Source organism: Lontra canadensis, unplaced genomic scaffold, assembly GCF_010015895.1.
Source record: "Lontra canadensis isolate GAN:19392208 unplaced genomic scaffold, GSC_riverotter_1.0 scaffold189, whole genome shotgun sequence".
Lineage (NCBI taxonomy): Eukaryota > Metazoa > Chordata > Mammalia > Carnivora > Mustelidae > Lontra > Lontra canadensis.
Window position 1 is genome coordinate 849,351 of NW_022631183.1, and position 23,518 is coordinate 872,868.

The following is a 23,518-nucleotide window of genomic DNA, read 5'->3' on the forward strand; positions in this document are numbered from 1 at the left end:
TCCCCACCCCCACCCCGTAGCTTCTGGAACCACGCCCTGTTCTCCTGCCTCCTTTTGCAATAATCCAGGACCCGGGCCTGCTCTCTTGATGTCAAGCTGTCTACTCATGTGTGTGTCCACCTCACCTTCCATTCATGGAGGCCACTCCTACTTTCTTTTATATGGACAAAAATGTATATATATAAGAATTATATATATATAAGGAACCCCTTTAAAGATGATTTTGGAATTGATATCAAGATGAAATAAGATGAAGGAAAAGCCCATTTCAGAACTCTACCTGTTAGTGAGGAAGGCTGTTACCTGGCCCCTTGGTGGCCCAGACACTCTGGGAGAGGATGTGCTGACCTCCTCTCACTCCCTTTTCCCCTCTTCCGGCTGACCTGTGACTTACACTGCTCTTACAGTTGATGTTTGGAATAAATAGACAGTATGTGTGTGTGTATGCTACCACATCTGTCCCATGGGCATTCTGGGGTGTTAGTGGGATGGGACTATGGCCTTGTTTATATTTTGGTCTTTATGTTGGTGCTGCCAGGTCTCTGAGCTCCAGAGGTGGCCTCTTGTACAGATCTACTGCTCCCGGAATAAAAGACACTCTGCCTTGCGAACAGCCACTTGTCAATAAGCCCAAAGATGTTTGGTGGAGGAAGGTTATGGAAGCCATTAATTCCTGGTCTTGGGAAAAGGTGGAGTAAGAAGTTGCTGATTGGTTTTTAAGCTGATATTTCTTTCACTCTTCCAGTGACTCAAAAATGCTAGCTAAGGACATGCCTGAGAAGGATGGAAAAATCTGCCACGTGATGATCAGACTAGTATCTTATAAACCCTGAATTCCTCAGACGGACCAGCGGTGGAGGTGATGGGCCTTCAGTGAGCTATGATGAGCAGGTCCTTTATACTTTTAAAATAGATTAGTTTGGGCAGCAGTTTGACCTCAGTGGTAACATATTTAGTTAGTGGCAAGGTTGGGTTATCTTATTAAGTACCTAACACGTACAAGCACGCTCACATTTGATGCAAGGTATGTATGAGTCTGTGGAAATATATAGTGATTTAAATCCAGATTATTTAATTTGGATTAGCTGATGTGTATTTTATACCCAAACCATCTGGGCCCTTCGTTTTGCTGAGGGGAAGCAAGTGTTCATTTAAATGAACTTGAAAGAGCAATGTAACATAACAGAGCCCTCTGTACTTTCTCCATGCTGGCTCAAAGGTCTTTGATTTTTGGGGTCAGCTTCCCACCCTCCACCTCATGAGGGTGGGTGAGTGAAAGCAGAGGAGCAAGCTTCTGTCTGCTGCAGACAGGCTTCCCTGAGCACTAGTGATGTCTCCCATCAGTAAAAAAAATCTTTAGTTCATTTTCTTAATTGTATAATTATTTATTGTAAATTATATACATGTACTACTGTACTAAAATATTATGTACATTATAAAACATACACAAAAATAGAAATTTAAAAAGATGAGATGAAAATAAACCTAAATGAAAGTTCTAATATATTTTTTTTCCTGCATTCTAATGGACCATCATATTTCCCCCAACTTCTGCCCGTAATATGCCCATTTTCCAGGACTGTCCAAATCCAGGGGCTGGAGGACCGCGGGTGAGATGCAATGAGTGGTTTGCGCCACCTGGTGGTCCTGGGAAGTTGCTCTGGGCTCAGGGACTTGTGGGGGCTGACCCTTGACCACAGTGTTTCTTCAACCTTCATTTTCTTATTCAGTGAAGGTCACCAGTGCTGCACACTGTGCTAGGTGCTGAGGATAGTGTGGTGAGAAAAGGACCGAGCAGCTCTCTGTCCACATGGGGCTCACAGTCTAGTGGAGAGGGGACAGGCAGTCACCATTACCATTTAGAACCCTGGGAGCACTGGGGAGAAAGCCAAAACTGACCTGGCAGAGAGAGAAGAAAGAACTGGAGTGGAGAAGAAGACTCTGATTCAGGTAGCCACCTGAATGTCCTGAGTGCTCCTGGAGGGCAGGGTGGTAGTAGGAAAGTCCCTTAACAGGGCTATACCTCTTCCTGATGGGCCACACTAAGGACATCTCAAGGCAGAAATTTGAGAAACAGAGTGGGAAATGAGCCTCTCTGGCCACATCCTTCCCAGGTCTCATTCATACCTGTGAAATGAATGGGTGGTGAATTCCATTAGGTTCTGGCCTTAGACTCCTGGTGGGTGTTTTAGGATCCAGATCAGAAAACCAAGCTACCAAACTATTCAATACAACTACCTGGGGTCATGAAAAGTCCAGAGGGGGGCGTTCACCAAGACGCCAGTCACAATTACTGGGGTCCATATAGAGGTCAGGTGGGTTCACTGGAGTCAGAGGTGGTTTCTGACTGAAAATTTAGAAGGTAACAGCAACTCAGAGCCCTCAGAAGGGTCAAATTTGACCCTGAGGGTTTGTGAAAAGGTCAATGGGTTCACCAAGAAGTCGTTCACAATTATTGGGGTTCACATAGAGGTCAGAAGTCATATAGAGGAATTATTGGCTGTCAGAAAATTTTAAAGCCAACAGTAAACTAACTCAGAGCCAGCAAAGGGATCTGGATGAGATCACCAGATGGGGCCTGGGAGAGATCAGTGATTTGCAGGTTTATATACCATCTAGTTCACTCTTTCCTTTGTTTCTTTGTAACAGGTGCTTTTTTCCCCAGCACCCCCACAGTGAACACAATGACTTTAGTTCTTTACTTTTCCTCATCAACTCTGTTTCATCCAGCTTTTTGCCATTCTGTGATTCAAGAATGCAAGGCACAGGATACCATCATCATCAAATTAACCACTAATAGGCATCATGTGCCAGAAGCATTCCTGGGTGCTTTATATATAATCTCCACAACAACCCTTTGAGGTAGGTGTCAGCATCACCGCTTTACAGCTGAGGAAACAGCAGCCTAGAGAAGTCACACCGCCAAGGAGGGCAGAGCTGGAACTGGAGCTCAGCTCCTCTCAACCTTAAGCTTCTCTGGCCCTCCCATTTGTAGGTCTCTAAACTGACCACATACATTCTAGGGGCATCTGTGCATGTGTGCACTCAAGTCAACCACCTGAGACCTCTGGATAGAAGACTCCCTTGTGTCTGGCTGGAACATAAGGGTTCCTGGCACTGGGCACTGGTTTAATAAATGAGTCAACGAGGGAAAAGGCTTCTTAACCCTGGACCTCCATCTGCCTTCATCAGGGACTGCAGGTTTAGACAGGCCCTGGCTCTGAGGGGCTATAAAGTTAGGAGAAGCACAACACCCTGTGGGCTTACAAGCTGCAGCAGCTGTGATCTTCCTGGCAGCCAAGGATACCCATTATGCCATCTTGCATGTCCAGGCTTTGCCTGTGACATGCCTGAGGCCGCAAGGGTCACCTTGCCTCAGCTGCCCCAGTGCCAACCCCACAAGCCTTCCCTTCTCACCCACATAGGCCGGAAATTGCTGCCTCAGTGCAGTCCCAGTAGCTCCAGGGCAGGAACTGGGCTAGGGTTCTGAGACTGAGCTCAAAGCAGAGTAATATGCATCAGCCCCTTGGACAGGTTCCCTGGCAGGTAGGGGGGATACCTTGTGAATATTCTTGGGAAAGGGAGGAGGGTTGCAGCCTGTCCTAGGGGCTGAAGCCAGGTAGATTAGAGGGACTGTCTCTTCCTCCCTGGGACTACCCTGGCCCTCTCCAGTCTCCACACCGGCATCCATCCATCTCCACCCAGGTCCTCATTGTCTTCTCTCCCTACCAGGGGGCTAGGCACACACAGTCAAACATGAGTTATTTCTGATTTTATTTATAATATAAAAATGTTCAAGTGTCAACAGTCAGGTGTTTGGACATTTCAGGGCAGGGTTCCCATTTGTTTGTTTGGTGTATTTTTTGATTTTGTTTTTTTTAAACAATTACCTTTTTGACAAATTAGCAGTGGACCCAGTTTTGCAGGGGTGGGGAGGACAGGGCTGGAGAGGGAGTGGAAGTCATAGGTGGCTTGGGGTCTGGAAGAAATGGTGTTACTTTATTGCTAAAAGGGGAATCAAATACACTGTGGAGTGGCTCTTCTCGGTCCCAGCGTGACCATGCATCCAATCTAAAGAATCTGAAATGCAAAGGACATGCAGGCATAAAATAGAAAAGACAACCTGTAAACGAAGGTGCTGCAGAGGACGGAAGGGCATCCTGGAGGCCACGGGGAGGAGGAGCCAGAAAGTTGGGGCCCTGGAAGAGCTGCCCCCTCCCTGGAGCCAGGACTGTCGGGAAGATCTCTGTCTCAGTGCCCCCTCCCTTAGCAGCTGTAAGGAACAGGGAGGCCCTCTCCCCATTCTGGTTGCTGTCGCTGGGCCTTAAGTCTCCCTCTGAATGTTACCTGACCCCAGCTCTAGCTCCAAGCCTAGATCCCTGCCTTCTCTTCAGGGGGTCGGGGACTCAAGATCTGCCTGAGGGCAAAGCTGCTACTGTTCTCATTTTCTTTCTCAGGGCCAGTCCCCTCCCCGCCCCCACCAGCACCCAGCAGCCTCTTCTTTGGCAGCCTCCTCTCATCCCTGCCAGCTTGGGATCCTACATTCCCCTAACCCTCACCCCACAACCCTTCTTCTCTCCAGGAGCCCCAGATTAGCGTACAGCAAAAGGCACCACAATATAGGTTTCTATTAAAGAGTCAAAAAATTGGCCCATCTCACTTTTTTTTTGTTGTTTCTTTTTTTTTTCCGAAGCTGTAAATCAGGATGTTACATATAAATAGTTTCCCTATAAAAACGTCTTTGCCGTTAGCTAGTATTATAAGAGAATTTTTGCTAAAATGAAAATAAAACATTTTGTTATACCTTTTTCCTTTTATAGAAAATAAAAATATTTTTATTTCTTTTTTTCCTCCTTTTTCTCTCCAGGCGGTGGTCTCTGTCCTCCTTAAAGACAGTGGGGCAGGCGAGGCGGAGGGGGCGGCGGGCGGCGGGGGCCCCTAGAGGGGCGCCGAGTCCTGCTTGCCCCGCGGGGGCGGCCCGCGGCTGTGTCTGCTGCTGGCCCGCGTGCTGTGGCTGTCCAGGGAGTAGTAAGTCCTGCTGTCGGCCGCCGGGCACAGCGGCGGCGAGTCCGAGCGCAGCGCGTCGTGAGCCCCGCGCAGGCCGAGAAAAGGCGTGCTCTCGGCCGCCAGCGCCCCGTCCGCGTCGTCGTCCGAGGCAGAAGCCGAGCCGCCACCCGAACCGCTGCTCAGCGATAGCGAGTCCCGCGCCGCGCGTGCGCGCTGCGCCGCCAGCCCGTTGAGGCGCGAGCGGCGCCAGCGCCGGGGCCCCGCTGACGTCCTGCGGGACGCGCCGCGAGTGCGCGGCCGCGGCGGTGGCGGGGGCGCGCACTCCTGCGTGGTCTCGTACTCGTCGTCCTCCGGGATGCGGAAGGGGCTGGCGGGCAGGCTGCCCAGGCTGCCGCCCAGCGCGCAGGCCCCGCGCCGCGGCCCCGGCCCCGCCGTGGGGTAGTAGTAGCTGTCGTAGCTGCGCTGCATGTCCGCGCCCGGCCCGGGCCCCGGGCCGGGGGGCGCCGGCTGCCGCAGTAGCGGCTGCTGCTCCGCTAGGCGGTAGCTGATGGGCGCGGCCGGCGGCAGCGACACTGCGTGCGCCGAGTTAGGGGACGTGATCTCAAAAGTCGGCACCTGCGTGGCCAGCGAGTAGTGGAAGTCCACGGGAGAGAGGCGCGCGGGCGTGGTCAGTGCCGACACGTACCTGCGGGGAGAGGCAGAGGCATGGGCGGGGGGCTACGGGGTGGGATGATAGGGGTGGATTACGACGGAAAGAAGCGGTCTTGCCTGGAACTCAGCCGCTAGGAATCATGGTGGCCCTCCTTACTGTCCTTAAGCAATTTCCTTAACCTCTACCAGGCTCAGTTGCCTTATCTTTTAAGTGGGGATAACCACAATGCTAATTCCATGGCGTCGCTGGGATGATTCCATAAATGTATCAAATGGAATGCCAGTGCCTGCTTGGTGATCCTTCCCGAATGATCCTTCCGTGTGGGGGATGCCCATAGTCACCAGGATTCTGAATGGTTACTTTGGGTCAGGCTCAGATTGGGGCATTTTACTTGTACTATCTCATCTAACAGCAATACTCTAAGACCCTCAGATTAGTTCCATACTGCACATGAGGAAAACTGACTCAAAACATTTAAGTGACCTGCTAAGGGTTCACGAAACCAGGAAGTGGTAGAGCTGGGATTTGAACCGACGCCAGGCAGGAACCAGGACTTACACTTCAGGGCTCTCAGAGTCCTCATTACTCTTTTTTTGAGTCACCTCACTTACCTCTCCGCCCTCCCTCACACGTACATCCAATTAGCTACCATTCCCCAACTCCTGGAACACACCCTGTGCCCTGCTCTACCCCATTCCGGGCCTAGTTGTTCGCTCTGATCATTACAGGACTCCAGGGCCCCTCCTTCACAGTATGCAGTTTTCCAGAGCAATCTTTTACTGTCACTGTTTTGCTTAAGGAGGCCGTTCCTGCTTACCCATTCCAGGCCCCCATTATAAGCAGAGCCCAGGGCCATTGCCATTTACCTGGCTCGGCCTACCTGTTCAGAGCCAGCTCCACTCTCCCTACAGCTCACCCAGGCTCCGGGCACCTCACTCACTAGCCGTGTTCTGAAAATGGATGCTGGAAAAGCTCAGAGTGCTTCCCTTGCCTGAAGTGCTCTTCTTGTCTCTACCTCCCAACCATTCAGAAGTCCTACTTCGACTGAAAACAACAGCTGCACCTAGTGTAGGTGGCAGAGGGCTCCGTGCATATGATCTCTGATGGCCTTCTCAGGAACCATGCATGGTAGGTACAGTTTTTCATGACTTACAGCTGAGGAAACAAGGTACAGAAGTGACCAACCTCTCCAAATCACACAGGTGGTGGAGTTGGGCTTTGAAAGGTTGGTCTGAGAAACCTGGCTGCTTCCTAGAGCCTGGAGTCAGACTGGGTCTCTGCCCTGGTAGGATGGCCTGTGCTAAGCATGTTCCTTAGGTGGCTGTGAGCTTCAGTAGTTTGTGTCTGTGGCTTGGAGTTCCTCCAGAGCAAGAACCAGGTGGGCCATCTTTGTGTCCCCAGGCAGGTCTGCTCAGCGAGGGCTGGCATGGAGTAGGCTAAGTTAGAGCAGGAGAACACTTCCTCTCCCTCTACTCCAGCTCTGAGTTCCAGTACTCAGTTCCAGTACTCTGAGTTCCCGAGTTCCCAGCACTCTGCACCTTCCTCTGCTCTCTTCCCACAGATCCCACTTGCTAAGGGCCACTGGAGGGCAGAACAAGGTGGAGGGCTGGCCTCCTGTGACTCCTGGCATGGAGTCAGGGAAGAAGGGGAGTTTCCTGGTTCACACTCTATCCAGTGCTTGGAAACTCAATGGTGTCTTGATCCCTGGGCCTTGTTGCTGATATTGCCAGGGCCTGTAGTCTTTCTTGGCTTGTGCCCAGCCTGCACTGCTCAGTCTCCTTGAAGACAGCCTCCCCTCCCACCCTCCAATCTGCTCCATTTTGGTGTCTTTCTGTTCCCGCTGGGCCATGGGACCTCTGGGTGACACCAGGGTAGAGTCACCATATGTTCTGGTTTGTCTGGAACAGCCTCTGTTTGTTCCTGATTTTCTAGTGCAATTAATTATCAACATCCCCTTCTACTTTGAAAAGTGTCCTAGTAGGACAATTAAACTAGACAGTCACTCCACACCAGGGTCCATTGGCTCAGCTGCAGTCCCAGTCTGTCATGAACATGTTGACGACCCTGAGCAGATCACTGAACCTCTCAGGGACCTTGCTGGCCAAGCTGAAATATGGACCTGAGAATCGTTGGAGTATGTCTGAGTTGCCATAAGGGTCAGCCCTGGGCCAGTGGTGCCAGTTCTCTGGCCAGGGTGGGGCAGAGGGCATGAGGCAGGAACTGACCTCTCGCTGTGTGGGGAGTCACGCAGGGAGTCTATGGAGTCATGGTAAGGTGGCACGGCTGCCCCGCGCCGCTCTTCCAGGCTGTAGGCTGCTGCCCGCCGTGCCCGGGCCTCCACACATGCCGGGCTGTTGCACTTGCTGGTGCCCACTGAAGACAGCATGATGCCTGACTGCGAGTCGGAGGTCAGGCTTTCGGAACGTTCCAGGCTCCACGTGTGGCTCTCATGCCTGGAGAAGGTGGGTGGAGGAGAGGTGAGGGATCAGGAAGGGGCAGGACAGCCCAGCAGGTGTGGTCCAAGGGTCCGCCCCCTCCCTGGTTCTTATTGCATTTCAGGCATCCTCAGCTCACGGCCCTTCTCCACTCTGAGCCAACGTGTCACACCATGATCTAGGGGGGAAGGAGGGCCAAGTGACCTGTGGATGGGTGGGCTGCCATGTGCACGAGCCTCTTCTTTTCCTCTGTGCCACCATCCTCCCCCTAGCCTTGGCCCGGGACTCCCTGTGGGGGATGCTTCCGCTCCCATGGTCCTTGGCCACCTATGTCAGGAGCGCAGCCCTCGTGGCCAATACCTGGGGGCCCTGTCTAGTCCATGCCGCTTCCCAGGGAAGAAGACCAACTATGGCATTTCTTGAGCTCCATGGACCTTTGTGCTTGGGCGGGCAGACCTCCCCACTCTAAAGGAAAGGAAGCTACGGGGAACTAGGTTCATATGAGCAAACCCAAGAGAGGGCATCAAATAGGTGTGGGTGTTTGAATGAGGAGGCACTTAACGCCAGATAACGTGATGCCAGCACTCAGTGTCAGGTGGGAGCCCAGGGATGTTGTTGTTTCTCTGGGGTCAGTTTAGACTGGAAAAGGGAATCCGGGCCACCGAGGATCTGGATGAATGTTTGCTGGTGGGTTCTAGTCTGAGGTGCTCCACCTCCTGCCTCTGACTCTGAGGGACCCTCAACACAGAGCCGAGCCTGGCTGGGGGGGTTTCTCTGTGTGTCCCCAGGCAGACGTGCACCTGGTCGGTGCCCACCTGTGGCTGGAGGTGGGGGTGGCCGTGGAACAGTGGTGAGAAGGAGAACAGGAGTGGCTCCCAGAAAAGGTGGTCTCGGTTTCCCTCCGGATGACGTGGTCCGTGGCTGGCACGTTCTTGGAGATATACTGTAACAGACACAGTTGGGTGGGAGTTAGTGATGGGTTACTGGGTTGGCCCTCCTTCCTGGTGGGGATGGGGAAGCGACACACTCAGTTTCAGGCTGGGGAGTGGTCCACTGGGTGAGGGACTTGGTGTTAGGGCAGCGAAGGTCCCAGCAAATCAATGCCTTGAGGAAGTGGGCAAAGCAAGGCCAGTCATCCTGGTGAGGCTAGGTAAGCAGGCAAGGCTGAACATGGTATGGGCCTGTTGCTGCCCTGCCCTGGTCTGGCAGGGCACAAGACAAGGCTGGCTCTCCAGGGAGGGCTCCAAGGGGGTTCTGGGAACACCACTCACATCTGCCATCTGGATCTCCTCGGGGTCCAGCCGGGGGTGGCTGGGCCCATTGGCTAAGCTCCGGTTCTGGTGGGCAGGGCACATGTTCTGCCGGAGGTGATTGTGCATCTGCTTCCGTTGTTTTCTGCATAGAAGAAGGGAGTGTTAGCCTGGCGTGCCCCCCACAGTGAGGATGACATTCCCAAGCTGGCCCCCCAGGGGAACTCTTCTAACCGCTGGCCCCATGATGCCGGGGCAGTCTCCTGCTACTGCTTTCAGCCAGGACACCACGCCCCTGCCGCCTCCACTGTCATCACCAGCTTCAATTCGGCAACACCTGAGCCCAGCGGTTCTGAGCTTTGGCTCTGCTGAGAGACTAGAACCCCACCGCTTCCTAGCTGTGTAATCCTGGGCCAGTTACTTACTCTTGCCACTTTGCACTTTCCTCATCGTAAACTGGGTGACCCCTAACCCAGTGCAAAGTCCACTGAGAATTAAGAGCTGATAAAATACTCAAGCACTGGTCCATTTATTCATTCACTCGCTCTCTCTTGGGTTCTTACTATGTGCCAGATACTGTTTTGGAACAGAGAAGGCAATGGACACAATCCCTCCCTACCCTTACGGAACTCGAAGGCCAGTAGGGGAGGCAGATAATAGATACGTAAACAAATTAATGAGCAAGGTACTTTCAGTCAAGTGCACCGAGGACAATCAGACACGGAGCTGTGGTCAGGGGCTCGTGGGACTACTTTACTGTGGCCATATTAAGTGCCCAGTACCTCTGTTCTGTAAAGATCAAGCCCAGTCCAGTCATTCCCCCACTAAACACCCTCCACAGGCCCTCGCTCACGGCCCTCTCTGCACCCCAGTGTACTGTTTCCTTTAGGGCTTGCTCCTGCCCCTCCCCAGTGCCGGCCTCCTCTGGCCTCTGTGGCTCTGCACGTGTGCTCCGACTCCCCACTGGAACGCACTCAGCCTCCTCACCTGCCAGCTCCTGCTCTTCTCCCCGGCTCAGCCTAAAAGCTCCTTCCTCAGGGAAACCCTTCTTGGGCTCCAGCTGAGGTTAGGCACCCCTGAAATGTATCCCGTTACACTGGATACCTTGCTTAGAGCACTGGCCAAGAGCCTGTGGAGGGCCTGGTAGCCAGCAGGCATTGAATGAAGTTTGTCCAAGAAATGCATAAATGCTGGTGGTTAGAATAGGGGTTCCCCCCCGCCCTCCAGTTCCTGATCTCAGTTTTCCTTTTTAGGCCCAGTCTCCTCTGGGCACTTTGACCCTTAACTCCCAAGGCTGGCAGGGCCTTAGATCCCACGGATAGACACAGCAGGAGTCAAGATGGAGGGACTCAGTACCCTAAATGGTGGTTATGCCCAGACCCTTGCTTTCCAGATAAGAACGGACATGACAGACCTATCATTTTTTCTGTACTACATCACTCCACAGATGTCATGAGCTCCCTTATCATTTACAGGATAAACCCAGGCCCCCTAGCTTGGGGTTCAGTGCCCTATGGTACCATCTGGTTTCCAGTCATCTCCTTAGACTCATGCCTCTCTTTTTGCTGACCCCAGGCCTTTGCTCCAACTAGTCTGGGCTGCTCATGCTCTAGGAAACCGATCCTTTCCAGCATTTGCCTGTCAGCTCCCACTATTCTCTGGGAACTGCCCTAGTCTCCTTCCTGCACCCTTCTTCCCTTTCCCTGAGGTTCTGCCCTCATGTTTCCTCTGCCCAGAGGTGACCTGGCCCCATCTTCTCTGTGTTCTGGCCTAGACCTCTCCCACGTGGGACTAGACAGTGCCTCCTGAGGTCTCTTTGGCCGCTGGGAATATAGCCTTCCTTTCTGTGTTTGCCTACCCCCAATACTGCCCCTGTGGTGCCTTCTTGACAGGCCAGATTCTCCTTCATATCTGTCCTGTACATGTGTCCTCCGAGGTACTACTAGGATCGTTCCTACTTTATAGATGAGGACTCAAGGTCCATCAGTTTGCTCAGGGTCGTGGGACATGGGAGAGCTGAATTCGAACCCGGATCTGTGCTTTTGATGATTCTGTTCACTCCCCTGGGGCCAGTCTCTTCCACCCTCTCTGCTCCTGCTTCTTGGCCTAGCCCTTTGGCCCTGCATCAGCTCAGAGGCTCCTGAAGAGGCTGTTGGGGCATAGGAGGGTTAGGGGGAGGAAGAGAGACTGTCCTCACAAAGGCCATCCTGGAGGCACTGGCCAGAGAGTCTGACACTCACTTGGTCTTGCAGTAGGCGACAACGCAGACAATGCCCACCACCAGCAGAGCCACGCAGATGCCGGTGATAGTCAGGACCCTCTTCTGGTACAGCTCCTCGGCTTCTGCAGAGGCAGAGAAAGAGGAGGTGAGGGGGCAGGGCAGGAGGCAGATCTGTGGGGACAGTGATGCAGAGACACCCCCCTCCCCACCCCCAAAGCTTCAGGGCCTCCCAGCTCCTTTGCATCTCCTCCTTTCCCAGCTAGCCCCTCCCTCCTGAATTGCCTTCTGTTGTCCCAAAGTCTACCCATCCATGGATCTGGTCCCAAGGGACTACCCCTGAATTCACCTTCCCAAACCATACACCCTGCTCAGAGCGCATGAATGACAAATGCAGGCAGATGGGCGTGGATGGGATGGAGGTGAAATTCCAAATGCTGCAGGGGAGGGCAACCCAGCTTGACCAGCAACCTTTTCCTACTCCACAATGGCCTGGTGGCTTCAAAGAGCCTGGATGGGTGGGGGAGAGCTGTTCTTCACAGCAGCGTACCGTGGCCCCCGGGCAAAGGCCTGGCTTGCCATTTCAGCTTTGCCAAGAAGCTGGAGAGGACTTGTCCTGGGCTGGTGACAGGACATCCGACCCAGAGAATGGACCCAGGACGGATGCCAGGAGCAGAGACAAAGCAGATCAGACCCAGGGAGTGGGGTATGGAGAGAAAGGCCTTGGTTTGTCCCTGGGCCTGGATAGCACACGGCCGTGGCCCACTCGAGCCTTTCCCTTTGCTTTCCAGAAGCCCACGAGAGGCAGCAGAACCCCTGGTGCCCTGTTTTCGAGGTGAAGCCCCCACCCTCTCTGAGGATCTGAGCTAGGCTGGGCTTCAGAACCCTCCAAAAAGAACCAACTATCTCCTCCACCTCCCACTTCTTGGTAGGGCAACCCCTGCCTTCTAGAGCAGAGAAGACCAGGAGGAAGAAAAGGAAAAAGGTGACAGCAGCAGCCTAGACACACCCTGCCCCTCCCCACACCTGCCAGCTGGCCCCTCTGTGTGGCTCCCTCTCCCCAGCACAGGGACACGTGGAGGCTAGACCCCAAGACCTAGGTAGAGCCCTGGGAAATGTTCCTAAGTTCCTGGGCTTGCAGCACCCCTTGCGTACATTCACCAGCAAATACTGGGAGTATAAACCCTCCAGACACACACCTTTCTCGGACTCTGCCTCTCTGTATGCAGACAGACGCCTTCACAAAGGTACACTTGCATGTGTCCAGAGAAACACACACGTACACACACACACGATCATGCAGTCTTCAACAGCCCTCCACCTTGGACCCCCCATCTCGGGGCTCTGTGGTCCACGTCCTGCCTCCAGTTCTCATCCCTGCCCACCCCCCAGTCCTCTCCAATGGGGCATCTGTCTCCATCACTGCCCCGAGACCACTCTGGTCCTGGTCACTGACAGCCTCCTACTGCCAGGTCCCCTGGTCATTTGCTTCCCTCCCAGGTGACTCCCCCTGTTGGGTCCACTCCCCCTGGGTGTCCTCCTCCCTCACTGGCTGACATGTTAAGTTGCTGTTGCCTACTCTTCTCTGTGGACCACAAGGTAGAAGGGGTTCTCAGGCTTCTTTCTTTCCTCCGCCTGCCCTCTCTCCTCTCATGATTGTACACAGCTCAGACTTTAAATGCCATCTGTATGCAGGTGACTCTCAACTTTGTATCTCCTGACCGGACTTCTCCCTGAGCTCCAGATTCCTCTGCCCAAGGGCCACAGCCAAGCAGAAGTGCTGATTCCCCAGCTTCTTTCCAAACCTGCTCCCTGCCCTTCCCATTTCATCAGTGGCAGCATCCCCTCTCCTGTTGCTCAGGCCCCAGACCTTGGAATCACTGCCGATGGCTTTCTTCTCCGCACCGGCTCTGACACCTGGTGCTTCAGGTCGTCTTCTCAATTCTGCCTCCCCAGTAGATTCTGGATTTGACCACTTCCACCACTTCTAGCTCAGTCCAGGATGATGTCACCTCTCACCTGGACAGCTGGGCACCTTCTGGCTGGCTTCTCTGCTTTCACTCCTTCCCAGCCTGTCTCCCAACCCAGGCTGTTCTCCGCCCCAAAGCCAGCAGATCATCAACTCCTCTGCTGAAAACCCTCAACAGCCTCTCCCTGCAATTCGAATCCAGCCCACACATGCACCATAACCTTGCAGGTCTGGGTTATGGTCCCAGCCTGGCCTTTATATCTCATCATTGGTCTGGTCCCTATGTCTGCTGTGCCTGGAGGTGCTGCCATTCCTTCCATGCACTGAATCAGGTGAGCCCACTCCACCCACTGTCACTAATTTGCCGTGTCTCCTCCTCAAACACTCTCCCCCAGTTTTTGGCAGGGCTGCCTACTTTCCATCAGGTTTTAACCCAGATGATAGCCTGTCACATGAGCCTTTCCTGGCCACTCAGCTAAGGTGACTGCTTCCCCAGCGAGGTACCCTCCCATTACCTTCTTTTATTTTTGGTATGGCACTTACCACCACCTGTTATCTATCCTGTCTGCTGTCTGTCTCATCCTGTGTGAGCGCCAGGAGGGCAGGGGTGCTCAGATCACCAGAGTCTGGCAATTCTGGGGTTCAGTAGATGTTGGTTGAGCTGGCGCATGAAAGGACATCCTGGCTGCCATTACAGATGCAGACACACGCCTGGGCACCCTGCTGTTCACCTCCAAACCCTCGCAGTTGTACCTGCATGACGCTCACCCTTAAAGATGTCCCACTGCACTCCTTCATGCACCGCAGGCGCTAACGAGAGGTGTGACATCCACCACCACTGTGCACACGCCCCGCAGGTTCACCTCACGCACCCTGCCATGACCACACATGCCATGCAGACTCAGCCCCTGTCCTTCCAGCCTGTCACCATCCGCAGGCAGACACACTCTTCACAGACTTTAGCTCCATCTCCTGAGAAGAGCGGACAGGCACGAGGCTGTGAGGGAGCCGGGGCCTCTCCAGTCCTGCCTCGGGAACGGCCTTCTCATACTGCAGGCTCTGCACTGCGTCTGGGGTCTGACCCCTCCGAGCCCTGCCTCACTCCTGCTGTAACCTGTCTGGACTCTGAGGCCAGGCGGAGCCTCCCAGCACGGAGAGAGGACACACTGACCCCTCCCAGTCCCTTCCCACTCAAGGTGTCTCCCAGGGGCCGGGGTGGGGGGCCGGTAGCCAGAGGGAGGTAAGGTTCTGAGTCGGGGAGCAGGAGGGCAAGCACCAGAGGCCAGCCCACCCTAGACCCTCGCTTGTCTTGCCTACAGGCGAAGAATATGTGTGCCATTGTGGAGACTGATCATGGAGGGGTGACAGCCTCAAGCAGATGGCAAAGCCTGGCAGACATATACAGGGCAGGGGGAAGAGACAAATGGGTGCAATCGGCTGCCAGGGCAGTGCGGAATGAAAAGCAATGGAAATGGAAGTGGGAACAGGAAGGATTAGAGTGGAACTGAAGAGGAGGCCTCTATGTACAACTCTCCAAGCCGGGATGCTGTGGCTTCCCAACACCCACTCTCTGGGCGCCTGGCTCTCGTCTGGACAACCCAGAGGGCGGCACAGCCCAGGAGGCTGCTCCCCTGGGAGGCCCCCCAGGAATGGGCCTCAAGCCAGGGGACACTGCTGAACCTGGGGTGTTCTGCTATTCTGAGCTTCTTGTCTCCCCCAAATCCATGTCGTTTAGGATCGGACGTCTTGGTGGGGCCAGGGGAGATTTTTGGACTTATCCCTTTTCTGTGTTTTGGAAAGGAGACTCAACGGACAGCACACGTGGTGGCAGAGGCTGTGGAGGGGGGCAGTGTGGATGGCACTGACGGATACATAGAGCTCCGTACCCTTTAGTTCAAATCCAAGGTGTTCTGGCAGTGCGGAAGAGAGGAGGGTCAGAGAAGGGGAGGGACAGAGGGACGGATACAGAAAGAGATGGGAGAGCGGGGAGGGTGGGGGAGGGCGGGAGAGAGAGAGAGAAAAAGAGAGAGAGAGAGAGAGAGAAACGTTGGTCAGGACTCTTCAGACACCAGCAGCCAGCCTGTGAGGTGAAAGCAGGTTAGTGGCGTCCCCTCCCGGCCTCCTGAGCCCCTGCCCTGGCACCCAGTCCCCAGGAGCCCCGAGGGAGGTGGAGAGAAGAAATGTTAGGGTCGGCAGGCAGGGCAGGTTCTTTAGAGATGAGTTGTGGGGTTAGTACCTGGTGGGGAGGCAGAGGCGCAAGAGTCAGTTGGCAGATGTCCCCAGGGAGGAAAGGTGAGTGGGGGTGGTGGTCTGAGGAGTCCCTGTCTTCCCCCGTCCCTGTAGCTCCAGCACCAGGCCTTCCACATTCTCACACCCCTGGAGACCACCTGCTCAGCCCCAAGCTCATTCATGGGGCGCTTTTCTCTGTTCAGAACAAGGGTGTGGGGGCCCCAGAGTGGCCCTTGTCTGTGTCCTGCCCCCAAAGGTGTGGTTGGCCTACCCACCTACTGGGAGCCTTGGCACGGAGACTCCCGAGTTTATGGGGAGAGGAGGCTCTGGGCAGCAGGTCACTTCTCCACAGGACACCTCCAACACCCTAGAAGCCTCCAGGGCCTAGGCCTTGGGCTTTGATCTTGATTCTACTACTTAGGAAAGCCAAATGCAACTTGTAGGAAGAGCCAGGTGGGTTCCGCTGTGGAACATGCGTGTGGGATAGTGGGCAGTTGCACTTTCTGAAGTGGGATCCTATTGTAAATGTGGACTTTCAGAACTCCGTGAGGTGGGCACCCACACTGTGGAGGGGTTAGATCAAAAGGCCCTGCCCAAGGGTCAGCCCTGCACCAGATCCACTGCATCTTCAAGGACACCCGGCCTATCCACCTCTCAGTCTCGGTTACATTGGATCTCTGGGAACTCTGCCATTGGCTGTGCATCCCAGTCATCCCAGACAATGGGATCAGGGGCTCGGCTGGGAGCCCAGGAATCTCAACAGTGTTTCTGGAAAGCTCACCTACCATTCTCACGTGGCCCGCACCACTGTGCAGGCTCCAAGACTCAGTTTTGTCCCTCATGCGCTGTGTGCATGTGGGCGAGTCTAGCCTCAGTTTCCTCATCTGTCAAAAGTGGCTGTCCACAGTGAGAGGAAGACGTGAGCGGCCTGGACAGCAGGACGCTCAGTGCGTGTACGGGAGCCTGGTCTACAGCCTCCCCGTGTGCAGTCAGCTCTCAAAATCCAGGGAGGTGATTGTGTTCTGACATTTCCCTCTCTAGAGGAAGGAGGACGTGGGGGCTATGAGCAGGAATTTCCTGTGCCATTCCTGTGAGTCTCTGGGCCCAACTGACTAGTCATGAGGAAAATGATCACCTGGAGAAGCCAGTGGGGTCCCAAAGCCATTGAAGAGTTTTCTTCAGCTTCCCTGCTCTGGGAACCAATGAGCAGCAGCTGGGGCAGTGTCTGGGCCTCCTAAGGGGCCTCCCCTGTCAGTCAAAGCCAGTCCCATGTGGGGTGGGCCAGTGGTGGCTGATAGGACTGGTGAGGTCCCTGAGAGCTTGCCATCTTCAGGAAGGCAGCCCTGCTTCCCTCTCACCCGGGTTGGAGTCTGAGGGCCTGTGGCTGAGTCTGCTCCCGCCAAAGGTGTCTCCCGCTCATCATGTTCACAGGCTGCCCCTCAGCCAGGATGGGCTGGTGCAACTGAACCACAGACAGGTGCCACTGAGCGGAAGTGTGCAGGTTGACCTGTAACCATGGCAACCTGCTGCCAGATCTCCATGAGGGCCAGGTTTACCAGACAACGTACAGTCTTCATCCTGGCCATGTCCAATGACACGCAGTTCTGGGGGCCTGGCCGAGGCAGCCATGATGGGCACCCCTGAGGAGAACACGTGCTTGTGCGTTTGCACAGGTGTGTGCCGGGGGGGTAGGGTGGGGGGGCGGCGAGCAGATGTGCATGTTTTCCATGAGTCCAGGCATGTGCTTGCGTGTTTGAGCATGTGTGAGCACATGTGTGTGTGAACACGTGTGAGTATATGCTTACATGTGTGTATGCCCGTAGGTGTGTGTGTTCTTTCACTTGGGGTGGGTACATGGATGCACAAGGTGTGACTCTTGGGAAATGGAGGGGCTGTCAGGGGAAGAAGGAGAAGTTTCAAAGTGCTACTGTGGCTGTAGGCTCCCTTTCCGTGGCCACTGCAAAAGGTCATCTGATCTAGAGGCTGTCTGGGCGGAAGGGGAGGGTCAGACCCTTAGCTAAGGACTTGCTGGGAGTCGGGCTGCAGGGCGCTGGTGCTGGCCCTCCTGCCCGCTCCACCCAGCCGCTGTAGCCGGGAGCAGTGCTAAACTGCCCTCCCACTACGCAGGGCAGAAGACTCTCTGCTAAGCCCTCCCTACCCATCACTGCACTCCATCCTCACGGCAACCCTCGAGGCATAAATGCTACCATTCCCATTTTGCAGATGAGAAAACAAACAGAGAGGTTAAATGAGGCCCCAGAACTGGTACGCTCCACAGCCGCATCGTCATTCAGATCTGTCTGAATCCAAAGCCTGACACTTAAACTAGCTAGCATTTTCTACTGCCTTTTCAGTATCTGCTAGAACAATGCTCGAAGTGCTCTAGGCCAATGGCGTGAAGAATATCAATCCTCCACGGGAAGGTAATAGCAACGATCCTGGTAACACTAGGCAGAAACGCCTGTGGCAGCATTTCTAGGCTTTTTCTGGGCTCCTGGGGCCCTGCTGACCCTCTGAGGTGCTCTGAACTGAAAGTTGAAGCAGCCCAGCTGGCAGAGAGGCTTGGCCAGTGGCCGAGTTCTGGAGGCTCTGCTCTTCTGATTCACAATGGGCTGGGACTCCCTGTCCGGAACAGTCCTGTAAGCCAGGGAGGCTCTGGGACTGAGGGTGCAAAGGAATAGGCCCTCCACTGCCTCTTTCCCCTGGTCCTTAGCCTCGGCCTTGCTGCTCTGTTCCCTCCCAAGGCCCCTCCTGACCTCTGGTCCTCCAGTGGGGCTGGCTTGGACTCTGTGATTCTTCCGGGAGCCTGGACTCTGAAGCATTCTGTTAGCCCCGAAGCATCCTTAGCCCCACAGCCTTCCTCCCTGGCCTCCAACCAGAGGGCCCTGGGGACAGTGCCACCTCATCAGGACAGCTGACCATCTGGGCAGTCCAGCCCCCCTCTCTGGGGCCTCTACTTTCCTCTTCGAGTCTTGGCTCCCAGGCTCTAGCAGGGAGAGGGAGGAGATGATTTCTAGGCTTTTGTGTTGTGGCCTAAGGAAGACTGGGAAGACTCATTCACTCCAGCCTGAGACCCAAACCAGCACAGCCCTTTTCTCTCAAGGGCCACCTAAATGCTCCTCTGCCCCTCCCCCCATCCTGCTCTCAGCCTCTTCTGGAGCTCCACCTCTCCGTGCCCAGGCATTCTTCATGGGCTGTCCTCCTTGAAGCAGAGGAGGTGGGGGTGGGCCGAGCAGGGGCCTGGAGTGTTCTGGAGGACCAGTGGGCCCCACACGGAGTCCCGGAGTCCACAGGCCTGCCCAGGGCTTTATGCTCTGCTCCACCTCCACCTGGTGGCACTTGAAGAAATTGCTCCCAGCCTCAAAACACCCCCCAGTTGTGGTCTCCTCTTTCTGCTGCAGGGCTCATATTTTTTTCAGTTAACCATCAAACTGAAAGCGTCAACCTCACAAGCAGAAGAAAGGAAGGGAATGGAGTTCTGGATGGGGACTGAGACCAGAGAGGGCCTGGAGAGAATCACCCATTATCCCTTGAATCCTCCTTCCCTCTGTCTTGCAGCAGGCAGCAAACCCCCATCCCACCCTATCCCTGGAGCCTCAGAAATGCCTCTGGTCTCTGGCCTCCATGGAAACCACTGCCCTGGGGCTTGTTCTCCCACAACCCCCCCTCCCCACTGTCTCCCATCACCCCCAAATCAAAGCCAGATAAACTCTGGCCAGACCCAGAGACAGGCTCTCCGAGAACTTGTTTCTCTCAAACGCACCGGCCCACACGTGCACACACTTGTGGCCTGGCCCTGTAGCACATGACCTCCTCAAACAGGCCTTAAAAGGCAAGTGAGGGCTCCGCTTAGGCTTCTCCCTTACTGCTGCCCAGACCTGAGCGGGGTTGCCGCTGCCTGGGCCAGAAGGTTGGGGTTATTGTGCCCAGTGCCCCCAGAAGAGGGAGGTGGGGTGGCGGGGTGGGGGAGAAGCACATTCGTCTCCGAGAAGGCACTGTTACTGTGCCCAGTGCCTCAAAAAGAGGGAGAAGGCGGGTGGGGGTAGGGCGGGAAGCTTATCTGTCTCTGAGAAAGCATTATTACGCCCAGCACCCTGAAAAGAGGAAGAAGCGGGTGGGGTTTGGGTGGGGGGGGGGGGGGAGCATTTTTTTCATCACCGAGAAGGCAGCATTATGGCACCCAGTGCCCCAAAAAGAGGAAGAGGTGGGTGGGCTGGGGTTGGGGCAGGGAAGTCTGTCCCTCTCCTCCAGGTAGGCACCAGGTGAATGAGCTCTGAGGGCCAAAAGGAGCCCAGGACAACCACCACTCTCCCCAACCCCCATCCCTCGGTTCCCCGCTAAGTCTCACTAATAAGGCCCCAGCCCGCCCGCTCCAGAGGTGGGGGGAGATTGTCAGTCACCAGGATAGGAAAGAAATAGAAAAAAGAGACATACTGGAGAAGTTGACCATTGCGAACTGCTGACACCTGTCCCCGGTGTATCCCACAGGACACCTACCAAAAGAAAGAAAACCAGAAAGAGAGAGCCAGGATAGCGAGCCACAGACACGGCAACACCCCGGCACGGGCTCCTGCCAGTGCCAGCTGGGTTCCTTGCCACCGTTAGCGCTTGCACTGGCCTCGCCACTCTGCCCCTTACCTGCAGCCCTGAACTTGCAACCCAAGGATTAGGCCAAAAATGAAAAACAAAGCAAAACAAAACAAAACAAAAGAACTAACGAACCAAAATACAAAAAAAAAGAAAAAAAAAAAACAGCCAAAGATCAAAACAACCAACACCCCTGGCCCTATGCCCTACATTGGGGGGACTGCACCCAAAAGCTTTCTAAGGAGCAGGGACTTGTGTTTGTATCTTCAAACATACTTTGCTTAGGATCTGGCATGTACAATCGCAAAGGCAGTTTCTCCAAACATCTCTGTCCGAAGAATCCGTTTGGACATCTGGAGAAGGAAAAGGGGAAAAATCACAGAACAAACTGGCATCATCCGCGAGGCTCAGGTTAGAAATCAAAGTGCACAGTGATGAATGAGAAAACCAAGTCGGGCGCTGGGGCACACTCGTCGCTGCAGGGGCTGGAGTCAGGGCTGGGGGAAGGGCTCAGAAATCTTCCAAATCTCTCTAATAGATGTGGCTCGGTGGGTGGGTGGTGGGGGCGGGGGTGGGGCGGAGAGGAGGATGATTTAGGGAGAAGTGGGTGGGAAGATTGGGAACCTCATGCCTAATTGCCCTGTGGTTGGTGACACTTCCCTTCTGACCTGCCTGGGACCCCGTGAAGCCAGAACGGTAGCCCCTCAGTGCCAGGCAGGCAGGCAGAGTGCTGGGAATCTTCCAGAACACCAAGTTCTGGGAAACCACTCCTTCCAGGCCCTACCAACGGCTTCTCTCCAGGGCCCTGGGCAGGTTTTCTCATCCATGAAACAGCCCCCAGAAAGCTCAAAGGAGAACTCCGGAATGCTGTTTCTAGACTGTGTGCCTGTGACAAAAGTGACCTTGGAGAGGTTTCATCTGTTCTCTCAAAGAGGGTTCTGTGGCCAAATAAATTTAGGAAATCCATCCCCAGGTTTCCTTGTAGAGTTGCAGTGCGCGCTGGCATCTGAAAGGCTAGGAAGAGTTTCGTAGGAGGAAAAGAGCTGAATATTCCAGTAGGTCCCAAGTTTATTTGACCATGGAAGATGGTTTTTTTTTGAGGCACACTTGTGAACATGGTTTGGGGAAGTCTGCCCTGGAGCAATACACAGGGGCGGGGAGGGCAGGGAACAGGTGAGGCTGGAGAGGAGCCGGGATTACCAGCATCTCACAGCTGGCCTCAGTGGCAAGAACCAGCATCTCACATCACCCCTCAATGGCAAGAACCACAGTGGTGGGGGAGGGTGGAAGCAGGCTCCTGGAGGACCCTGAAACCTCTTCCAGCCGGGGGTCTCCTGGCTGCCTGGGCCGCCTGTCCTTTCCCCGTGCCCTGCTCCTCCATCACTGCCTGGCTCGGGTGGGAGCGTGTTCTCCCGTGTTGGGTCCTCTGTAGCCGAAAGGCAGCACCCACGCTCCCTGACTTTGTCTTTACCCCCACGCCACACTGTCTTCTGCTCTCTGGCTGCCACTCTGCTCTCAAGTGAGTCCCTGTCCTGCAGATTTCTGGGAGACCTGCCTAGCCCTGTACTCTCCTCTGAACCCTGGCAAGGCCAGATACCTGAGGGAAGCTTTAGAGACCAGGCCAGACTGACCATCCCACCCCCATCCCCCTACTCAAAGATGGGTTTGGGCTGCTTCTGCCTCTGCCTCATTTTCCTTGTTGGGGAATTGGGTAACTCCATCGCCAGTATTCTCTAGGTAATAGGTCACTGTTTCACACGAATCAGTAAACTTTCTCAAGAGGTTGAGTGTACTCTACCTCTTAGCATTCTGGTGTGTCCCAACCATCAGTAACCCCTTGAGCTAACGGGATGGCTGCCGTTGGCTGTGATGGACACTCACAGAGCCCCTGTTGCCCCAGTCTAGCCTGAGGGACTGGGAGTGGTTGGTGGACCGGCAGCTGGAGTTTCTCTGGGCCTTGAGGGTGTCTCCCGCAGGAGAGGCAGGAGGCTGGTCCCTGCGGTGGTGGGAGTGTGTGCAGGCATGCCTGGCTGGGGGTAGCGGTGTGGGGCTGGGAAGTGTGTCTGGAGAAGATGGTGGGGGTTGCAGTGGGACCCAAGGGACCCTCATCCTGTTGAACAGGGTGGCTCGGAGGAGGAGGCAGCGGCAGCTCACACCTTGTCCGTACACCCTACTCTGGTCTAAGCATCCCATTCCAGGAAAATGGAGGTAGTTGCTAAGGCTTCCCAACCAGCTCCAGTAAGGCTCAGCTCTCCTTCCGCAGCTCTCAGACTGCTGTCCACTTGGGATGAGGGCTGGAGGGGAGAAGTGACTATCAAAGCAGCAGCACCTTTGGGGATGGAGGATAAAGACCCAGGAAGTTGCCAAAATGACTCTCGGAATCCACAGAGGAATGGGAAAGAGATAGGTTTGACTGTGTCCAGTGTCTGAGATTAGCCCGGCTCGAGTGTGTGTGTGTGTGTTTAAGAGCGAGAGGGGGTAATGTAGGGGCAGGAGGGGGCGAAGGGGAAATCGATTCCCACTGCTGACCATCAGGGATGCTGTCCCATGGCTCTTGGAGACCTTTCCTGCATCCCTGATCCCACACCCAGCCTGAACTAACCCAACTATCCTCTCCTATCCTTCATGGCCACTGAGTTGTACAGAACTCCAGGTGGCACCATGGGCACAGTGTCTAACACAAATGCGCCCTCTGGAGTTATGTAATATGGTCCTAATCTTGTGCCCTGGGAAAGCATCTTCCCCACTGGCTGAACAAAAGAAAAAGCAGTGGGGGATGGGCATATGCAGGGGTTGGGGGACTGACACCCATAGTGTTGTTTGGGTACTAGATCTTTCCACCGGGCTCCTGGACTCTCCTTACTCCTGCCTGCTGAGAATGAGCCACGTTCAGGAGCCTGGGGCCTCCCTGGGGAAGGTTCTGGGGGTGAGCCTCTAGCCTTGCCACCCTGTGCTCAGGACCAGGTAATGGGGTAGGGGCTACAGAAACCTATCAACCACGAGGCGGCGGGGGGCGGGTGTCTGACACCACGTGAGGAGCTGGCTGGTAGTGGGTAGTTTCCCATGGACACAGGGATGGGCCCTCTGAGTTTCAGGGGCCCAGGGGACAGATAAGAAGGAGCGGCAGGTCATTTTTCTCAGCCCTTCCCCGAGTCATCTGCTGTGACTATG

At 54.8% G+C, this 23,518-nt stretch overlaps 1 protein-coding gene and 1 long non-coding RNA gene across 4 annotated transcripts in view; one reads left to right on the forward strand and one right to left on the reverse strand.

Moving 5' to 3' along the window:
* The first annotated feature begins 3 nt into the window (after positions 1–3).
* On the forward strand, positions 4–22,809 carry LOC116861079. Its single transcript, XR_004381407.1, has 3 exons — positions 4–442; positions 8,172–8,176; positions 22,795–22,809. It is a non-coding gene; the product is annotated as an uncharacterized LOC116861079 (long non-coding RNA).
* Positions 3,758–23,518, reverse strand: part of NRG2 (neuregulin 2) — a 175,854-nt gene continuing 156,093 nt past the window's right edge. Inside the window, exons 5-11 of one of the 3 annotated variants that reach the window (XM_032847556.1) lie at positions 20,195–20,253; positions 15,418–15,441; positions 11,585–11,687; positions 9,366–9,489; positions 8,910–9,037; positions 7,885–8,112; positions 3,758–5,692 (exon numbers count right to left, since the gene is read on the reverse strand). In XM_032847556.1, the coding sequence (XP_032703447.1) occupies positions 4,939–5,692; positions 7,885–8,112; positions 8,910–9,037; positions 9,366–9,489; positions 11,585–11,687; positions 15,418–15,441; positions 20,195–20,253 (1,420 nt within the window). In that variant the 3' untranslated portion in view covers positions 3,758–4,938. Of the gene's footprint in view, positions 5,693–7,884; positions 8,113–8,909; positions 9,038–9,365; positions 9,490–11,584; positions 11,688–15,417; positions 15,442–20,194; positions 20,254–20,623; positions 20,701–23,518 lie in introns of all 3 variants that reach the window. The other 2 variants (XM_032847559.1, XM_032847557.1) reach the window with 2 other exon arrangements.